Raw genomic sequence first — 7,398 nt, forward strand, 5'->3', positions numbered from 1 at the left:
CTTCTCATTCGCTCAGAATCTTGCGGGGCCAGCAGCTTCAAGCCGATTTATATGGGCAGGCAACTGTCTACACCCGCAGCCCAGCGCACCCCACCCCACCCCTGGTATCAGCTGAGAGTAACTCTGCCTCCAGTCGGGACTGGAGGGTAGGCGCTTTCACGCTTCATCTCTCTGCTCTTATGTAATCCCAGAAGCTACAGGGGTTCCTAAACTAAACAGCAGGTGCTTGGCTGGTGCCCAGTCTCCACCAGAAGCCAAGCTTGGTGGGCACTCGGCCAACTACTAATGCCAAGGACTGCCCAGGAGTACCTGTCCCAGCAGTGGCCAGCCCCAGCCAGGGCCTGCAGTCTGGGAATCCCGGCCTCACTCTCCACATCTGAGGCCTCCCCCTTCACCTCCCCTCCTCCCCAGGTGCTGTCACTAACTCTGCCCAGAAAGGAGCTGCTGGGGCCGATGGTCATGGGGGAGCCTGGTAGAGAGGAGTATAAAATCCAGTCTTTTGACGCAGAGACCCAGCAGCTGCTGAAGACAGCGCTCAAAGGTGAGCTTGGGGAGCCCTCCTGAGCCTGGGTCTGGAGCTGCAGACACGGGGCCACGGGGACGGGACCGGAGGACTGAGCCCTAGCCTGGGAATGTCCAGCCCTCTCTCTCCCTTCGATTTCTGTGAATAGGAGTCAGCACCATAACTCTCAAACCAAAAGAGAAGCTACATTCAGGCCAGTATTTGGGAGTGAGTCATAGTCCTCCCAGAATGTAAAGCCTTCCTAGTAACGTTTATGTGCTCATGAAAGGGACGTGGGGCACAGAGAACACGGGTCCTGCTCTTCAAGTCCTGAAATTGGACCTGGTTTCTGCGTTGCTGCAGCCAGCGCTCTTGAACGTGCAGAGCTGCCTGAGTTGGGACAGAGGATAGAGTGTTCTGCCTGGCAGGGGAGAGAGGGTCATTGTCCTGGACCGAGGCCTCCCGCAGCACTCAGGACAGAAGCTTGACTCGGTTAACAATTGGCAGTGCCCATCACATGCCACGCTGAGCTTGTGGGGGAGGCCCTGCCTGGCCTGCTCATGTCAGGGGTTCATGGGAGTGTGTTATGAGAACACTTGCTCCTGTGAAATTGCTGTCAAAGACACGTAAGTGTTCCTTCCTCAGCCTAGTGCCACACGATCTGTCCTAGGAAACTAGCATTCTTTGCTTAGTCTCTCAGCTGCATGACCTTCCCCGTTGCCTCTGATTGGGCCGCAGGAGGCTCCGGGCGGAGCTGTGCCTGCTTTCCGATCTCTAAGTGAAATGTAAGCATGTCATGGTTGTGCTCTTCTGTAAACATCTCCAGTCCTTCTCAGGAGCAGGTGGAGGCAAATGTGCTAATTAAGCAGGTCAAGACTGCCTGCCTGTCTCTACTCCAGATCCAGGTGCCGTGGACTTGGAGAAAGTGGCCAATGTGATTGTGGACCATTCCCTGCAGGACCGCGTGTTCAGCAAGGAAGCAGGACGCATGTGCTATGCCATTATTCAGGTTGGGGAGCGTTGGTGGAGAAGAGGGGAGACACTTGGCTTCAGGCGTGGGCAGAGATGCGAAGGACTTCCCTCAGAGGCAGAGAGAGTAGGACGAGAGGGTCCTCAGCCATGGAAGCTCAGGTGGGGTTGTGATGGCACTGCCCGTCCCTAATGCCGCCATCCTTCCTCTGGTTCACAGGCAGAGAGCAAGCAAGCAGGCCAGAGTGTCTTCCGGCGTGGACTCCTCAACCGGCTACAGCAGGAGTACCAGGCTCGGGAGCAGCTGCGCGCCCGCTCCCCGCAGGGCTGGGTCTGCTATGTCACCTTTATCTGCAACATCTTTGACTACTTGAGGGTGAGGCCACCGCAGCCGCCCTGTGCAGCAGGCAGCCCATCTCCCGAGGCCACTAAGCCAGTGCTTTGACCCCTGCTGTCCCTGACAGGTGAACAACATGCCCATGATGGCCCTGGTGAACCCCGTCTATGACTGCCTCTTCCGGCTGGCCCAGCCCGACAGTCTGAGCGAGGAGGAGGAGGTATGTGGCCTTGGCCCGGAAGGCTGTGGAGGTGGAGGTGGGCAGGCTTTAGCTCAGCTCAGACCAGCCCAGTGTCCATGGAGGCTTGAGGCATCACTTCCTGGGGCAAGAGCTGGGGGTGGGGGGACAGTGAAGGCCTGTCAGTACAGGACAAGCTGCCAAGTCTGGAACTGACCCAGAACAGAGAGCAGCCAAAACCTCCTGGCTCAGAGGCTTCCCCCCAGCAGGAAAGCCAACCTATAAAATGGCGAGAGCTTTGGCAGCTGTGGATACTGCTGGCCAGAAACCAAACCGGGGTCAGGCAGCGTGGTGGAGAGGAAGCGGGGTTCAGCTGCAGTTTGCAGACAGGGCCAGTGTCTGCCTGGCCCAGATGAAAGACCATAGGCAAGTCTCTGAACTTGCTTCCTGTCATGTAGGATACGGGTACTACCCACTGGGTGGCGTGAGGCTGGAGTGGGAAAATGCGTGTCTAGGGCCATGCAGTGTCTGGCACGCAGTGAGAGCTCAGTAAATGGCTGCTCTGTGTGACAGGCTGGCCCTGCCCGAGGCTCACCTCCCACTGTCCCTGCAGGTGGATTGCCTGGTGCTGCAGCTGCACCGAGTTGGGGAGCAGCTGGAGAAGATGAACAGGCAGCGAATGGATGAGCTCTTTGTCCTGATCCGGGATGGCTTCCTGCTCCCGACCAGCCTCAGCTCCCTGGCCCAGCTGCTGCTGCTGGAGATCATCGAGTTCCGGGCAGCTGGCTGGAAGACGACCCCAGCTGCCCACAAGTATTACTACAGCGAGGTCTCTGACTAGGCCTCCAGATCAGGCTTCCCTCCCAGCAGCACTGGCCTTGCTTCTACCCACCTCCCACCTGGCAGCACAGTCTTTGCCTCTCCAAAGACTTTTTCCCTCCCAGCCTCTCAGCAGCTCCCAAGAAGTTTCCCACTTATCCAGGGGTTCTGCCCTGAGCATCTGCTCCTCCTCCTGCAGGGGTTGGGGAAAACACTACACAGACCTGCCCCCTCCTCCCCTCCCCTCAGTCTCTCCCATACCTCCCACCTGGCCCGGGAAGAGAAGGGCAACTCCTAACAACCACTGCACTGTGTAACCACTGGCACCTCAGTTTTCAAGCAGTTCCCAAGAAGTTTCCCACTTATCCAGGGGTTCTGTTCTGTCCTGAGTATCTTCTCCTCCTGCAGGGGTTGGGGAAAACACTACACAGACCTGCCCCCTCCTCCCCTCCCCTCAGTCTCTCCCATACCTCCCACCTGGCCCGGGAAGAGAAGGGCAACTCCTAACAACCACTGCACTGTGTAACCACTGGCACCTCAGTTTCCCATCTGTAAAATGGGTACCCATCGCCACTGGTAGGATGCTTTGGAATGTCAAGGGGGAAAGGTGCAGAGCACAAGAATGCTTTGGACTGTGACTGTCAAGGGGGAAAGGTGCAGAGCACAAGTCACACCAGAAACTTTTATACGTTTTGTATAAGGACCACTTTGGAAACAGGCGTATTTCCTCCAGTTGTTTTCATGGGTGGCAGTACTGTATCACATGCTACACAGTTCAGGGTGAGAATTTCCTAATAAACCTTTCAGATACTAAAATGCCTCCTTTCATCACCCAAAGGTCCACCCCAAGCAGATGGAAGATAAGGCTGGATGGGCCCTAAGTTTCTTGGGGGAAATCCAAGTCCATGTATTGCCTCTTTGCAAGGATATGGGGCAGGGAGAGCGAGTTCTAGCCCACAAAGGAAAGACTAAAAGCAATAAATATACCGCACCATCCTTCCTGTGAGGCCCGCCCTTAAAAAGGAACTACATCCTTAGGCACAGGTATTTTCCAATGTAGCAGTGGCTCACGTTGTGTCTTGCAGCAGAGAGCCCTGGGCGGCTCCCAGAGCCCCTACCCCTCCTACCACCAGCGGTAGTGGGCCAGGGCACGGTTGGCCTCGGCCATCTTGTGCATGTCGTGCTTCCTCTTGACCACAGGGCCCTGGTTGTGAAAAGCCTGCAGCAGCTCCTGCGACAGCTTCTCTGGCATCAGCGTCCGCCGGTGCTTCTTCTCCCGGCACTCGGTGATCATCCACTTCATGGCCAGGAAGCGTCGGCGCCGGTCGCTTAGTGGCACAGGGACCTGTGCAAGACAGGACATGGGCAAGTTGGCCCAAGAATTAGCCAGGGTTGCAGCCTCCTTCCTCCACGAGTGCTAAGGAGCGGCCACAGGTTCCCTCTGGGTCAGCCCTCGCAAGGCCCCTGAGGAGGGGGACCTGTCTTTTCCTCTGAGATCCCCTCACCTGTGAGCTCAGTGCAGCAGACAGAGGCATTCACTGAGCAAATGCGCATTAAGCACTGACCTCTCTACCTGTAAATGGAAGCTCAGCCAAGTTGATAACAAGCACCAACTGGGAAAAGCCCCACCAGCTGGGTGACTGAGCCAACTCGGATGACAGGTGCCTAAAAATAAGACCCTCTTGTCCAAGAATCATTTGCCAGGCCCCCACTATGTGCCAGGTATCATGCCGGACCCTAGGGACACAGACAGCAATAAGTCTCTATTTTTATGAAGTTTACACTGAAAAAGAAGATGAGAACACCCACTTATGACAAGGAAACATAAATACTATAATGGGGGCACCTAGTTCAGTTCAACAAATGGTGATGAAGCATCAGTACAAGTCCAGCACTATGCTAGACACGGTGTATAAAGGATGAGATAGAAACAGCCTCTCACCATGAGAAACTGACAGAACACAAGATTTTTTGGGGGGGGTTAGGGGCTCTGGAAGAGGTCACTTGGATGCTTCTTTGCTCCCTTCCATATTCAGTTATCTCTAACGCTATGGGACTCACATGATCAGATCCCGATAGTCTCTGGCCCCTAGAAAGCTATTCATCTTGATCATGATGAAGCATCAGTTACAAGTCAAGCACTATGCTAGACACGGTGTATAAAGGATGAGATATAAACAGCCTCTCACCATGAGAAACTGACAGAACACAAAATTTTTTGGGGGGGTCTGGGGCTCCGGAAGAGGTCACTTGGATACTTCCTTGCTCTCTTCCATTTTCAGTCATCTCTAACGCTATGGGACTCACATGATCAGATCCTGATAGTCTCTGGCCCCTAGAAAGCTATTCATCTTGATCCAACTCTGGTCCCTTCTACCTGCAAGAACCCCTCCCCGCATCTTGTCCCTGCCTGACCACTCACCTGATAGAAACGGCCACCCTTGAGGATGGGTGCCAGCCCAATCACCGGCTCACAGTTTTTCAGTGCCTGGTGGAAGATGGTGTAGGGGTTGCGTTCAATGGTTGCCTGTTCCTCTGAAGAAGCAGCATGGAACTTCTCGAACTGCTTCCTTTTCACAGCTTCCAGAGTCTGCAACGGGACACAGTGGCAGGGGCTGCCCAGGCTTCCTGAACAGTTTCCCCAGCTGAGTGAGCACCTTGCCCTTCGCTCCCATCATCCCACTCTCCTAGAGCAGTGGTCAGCAAACTGCGGCTCGCGAGCCACATGCGGCTCTTTGGCCCCTTGAGTGTGGCTCTTCCACAAAATACCGACTTCTGCGCATGGGCCACGAAGTTTCAATCGCACTGTTCGTGCGCGCCCGCACGTGGTATTTTGTGGAAGAGCCACACTCAAGGGGCCAAAGAGCCGCGTGTGGCTCGCCAGCTGCAGTTTGCCGACCACTGTCCTAGAGCAATGCCAAAGCTCCTAAATGCTGCCTCCTCTCCTCCACCAGGACGGGAAGAGCCGCTGCGATTTGGGGAGGGGAAGGGAATGGCAGTTGTTCATCCTGCAGGGCTTCATGAAAAGGACGGGAAGAGCCGCTGCGATTTGGGGAGGGGAGGGGAATGGCAGTTGTTCATCCTGCAGGGCTTCATGAAAGCCCCAACACACACACACACACACACACACACCCACGGAAGTTCATTTCATGACAGGTACGAGAATCCACTCTTTTGCATGCTAAACTGAAAGCCAAGTACAAAGCTACAGGAGAAAGGAAGATGAGAGAGGAGCTAGTTACCTGTGTCATGAGGGATCTTGCCAGGACCTTGTTTCCTCCTTTCATCATCATGTTGATGAATTTGCTTCAAGGAGAAAAGCAACAGGTTTAGCTTCCAAGGCTGTGTCCCGGAATCCTTGCGGTAGATCCTCCCTGGGCCTGACCCGGGGGAACGAAAGTGCCCCGTCTCACCTGATCACCGGGTCTTCAAACACGGAGCTAGTGTTCGCCGACGGGGCGGCTTTGATGGGCTGGGTCTTCCTGAGCTCCCGCTCAAACTTCTCCTCCTCCGTCAGCTCTGCCCAGGGCTTGCGGTGATAGTCCTTGTCGATCTGCGGATCCCTGAATTCCGGGCTGTAGCGGCTCCACCTCACCTGGGTGAACCTGGGAGACCGGGAAGAGGGGGCGGCGGGCAGAGCTGACTCCACAAGTGCGAACGCTTGACTTAATAATAGGCAGGCTGGCCAGCCCACTGACTAGTGAGCGGCGCGGCCACCGCTAGCCCACCCGAGCAGCAGTAATTCTGGCTCTTGTCTCAAGAGGTAGGAGGGCCGCCCCCAAACAGGCCAGGAAGGCCGCCTCCTGAACCTCAGGGCGGACGCCCGCCTATGCACCTCTCCCCCCAACTCCCAACACAGAAAACGCCAACTCTGAGCTCCTCGGCAAGACCGCGCTTTCAACTCCGAGTCAGAGCCCCCGCGGGCAGGGGGCAGCTACCCAGCCTTCAGATTGGCCCCAAGTCACGCTGCTGGTTCAGAGCTTTGGACCCCGACACCCCGGCCTCCAGGCCGCCTGCAGGTCCCGCGCGTCTTGCCTGGGGCCCTGTCCTTCCTCGCAGGCCTCTCGGTGCGGACCGAGCGGCCTCCCAGCTGCCCGCCGCCCTCTCACCCTGGGAACCGCAGGACAGCACTCCGTACGCTCAGTGTCAGGTCCGAGCACCCGAGCACGGCCTTCACCAAGGGGGCAGCCATCTTGGTTTGCCTCGAGGACCCCACAAGGACTGCCCTCGGCGTGCCTGAGCGAGTGGCGGAAGACGGGGAAAAGGCTCCGCGGGGTCCTCAAGCTGCGCGTCGCCCCATCCCTCTGGGTGTTAAGAGTCTTTAATCCCGAGGCCCAAAGGCAAGAATCAAAAGGAAACACTCGCCCTCCCGTTACCCGTCGCAGGCAGGCGCTCACTCCTCTCAGGCCCCCATGCAGGCCCCGCCCAGGCTCAGCTCTCGCAGGTTGTCGCGAGGTTTGAGGCCGCGGGCCCGGCCCGGGCGGCTGCAATATGGCGGAGGCGGAAGGAGAGAGCCTGGAGTCCTGGCTGAGTGAGTATCCGCGGCCACTTTTGCATGTCCTCGAGCCACCACCGAGCCGCCCCTCCGTGCAC

General features: G+C 56.8%; 3 protein-coding genes and 1 long non-coding RNA gene across 6 annotated transcripts in view; 3 read left to right on the top strand and 1 right to left on the bottom strand.

The window, feature by feature from the left end:
- The window catches only part of MIF4GD (MIF4G domain containing), a 3,370-nt gene extending 543 nt beyond the window's left edge, over nt 1-2,827 (top strand). The window contains exons 1-6 of one of the 2 annotated variants that reach the window (XM_014531757.1): nt 7-146; nt 412-541; nt 1,402-1,511; nt 1,692-1,847; nt 1,936-2,028; nt 2,600-2,827. In XM_014531757.1, the coding sequence (XP_014387243.1) occupies nt 454-541; nt 1,402-1,511; nt 1,692-1,847; nt 1,936-2,028; nt 2,600-2,827 (675 nt within the window). In that variant the 5' untranslated portion in view covers nt 7-146; nt 412-453. Of the gene's footprint in view, nt 1-6; nt 147-411; nt 542-1,401; nt 1,512-1,691; nt 1,848-1,935; nt 2,029-2,599 lie in introns of those variants that run through there. The other variant, XM_014531756.1, reaches the window with a different exon arrangement.
- Nucleotides 2,828-3,140: 313 nt separating this feature from the next.
- LOC106724417 lies at nt 3,141-3,621 on the top strand. The gene is made up of 2 exons (XR_001360204.1): nt 3,141-3,412; nt 3,460-3,621. It is a non-coding gene; the product is annotated as an uncharacterized LOC106724417 (long non-coding RNA).
- On the bottom strand, nt 3,463-7,175 carry MRPS7 (mitochondrial ribosomal protein S7). The gene is made up of 5 exons (XM_005884291.2): nt 6,915-7,175; nt 6,219-6,410; nt 6,048-6,111; nt 5,228-5,395; nt 3,463-4,150 (listed from the first exon to the last, which is right to left on the bottom strand). Exons 1-5 carry the CDS (start codon nt 6,995-6,997, stop codon nt 3,929-3,931), a joined length of 729 nt encoding a protein of 242 aa, XP_005884353.1. The 5' UTR covers nt 6,998-7,175; the 3' UTR covers nt 3,463-3,928.
- Nucleotides 7,176-7,197: 22 nt separating this feature from the next.
- The window catches only part of GGA3 (golgi-associated, gamma adaptin ear containing, ARF binding protein 3), a 14,430-nt gene continuing 14,229 nt past the window's right edge, over nt 7,198-7,398 (top strand). For both annotated transcript variants that reach the window (XM_005884289.2, XM_005884290.2), the window contains exon 1: nt 7,198-7,336. In XM_005884289.2, the coding sequence (XP_005884351.1) occupies nt 7,297-7,336 (40 nt within the window). In that variant the 5' untranslated portion in view covers nt 7,198-7,296. The remainder of the gene's footprint in view (nt 7,337-7,398) is intronic.

This window comes from Myotis brandtii, unplaced genomic scaffold (genome assembly GCF_000412655.1).
Source record: "Myotis brandtii unplaced genomic scaffold, ASM41265v1 scaffold825, whole genome shotgun sequence".
In the NCBI taxonomy this organism is placed as follows: domain Eukaryota; kingdom Metazoa; phylum Chordata; class Mammalia; order Chiroptera; family Vespertilionidae; genus Myotis; species Myotis brandtii.

What these genes read in the sequence shown, in the direction of transcription:
- MRPS7 (XM_005884291.2), bottom strand. Translation starts at nt 6,997, where the DNA reads ATGGCTGCCCCCTTGGTGAAGGCCGTGCTCGGGTGCTCGGACCTGACA. An exon ending in GCTGTCCTGCGGTTCCCAGG is followed by an intron (nt 6,411 to 6,914) that starts GTGAGAGGGCGG and finishes CCGGTCTCCCAG; the next exon opens with GTTCACCCAGGTGAGGTGGA. An exon ending in CAAGATCCCTCATGACACAG is followed by an intron (nt 5,396 to 6,047) that starts GTAACTAGCTCC and finishes GTCCCGTTGCAG; the next exon opens with ACTCTGGAAGCTGTGAAAAG.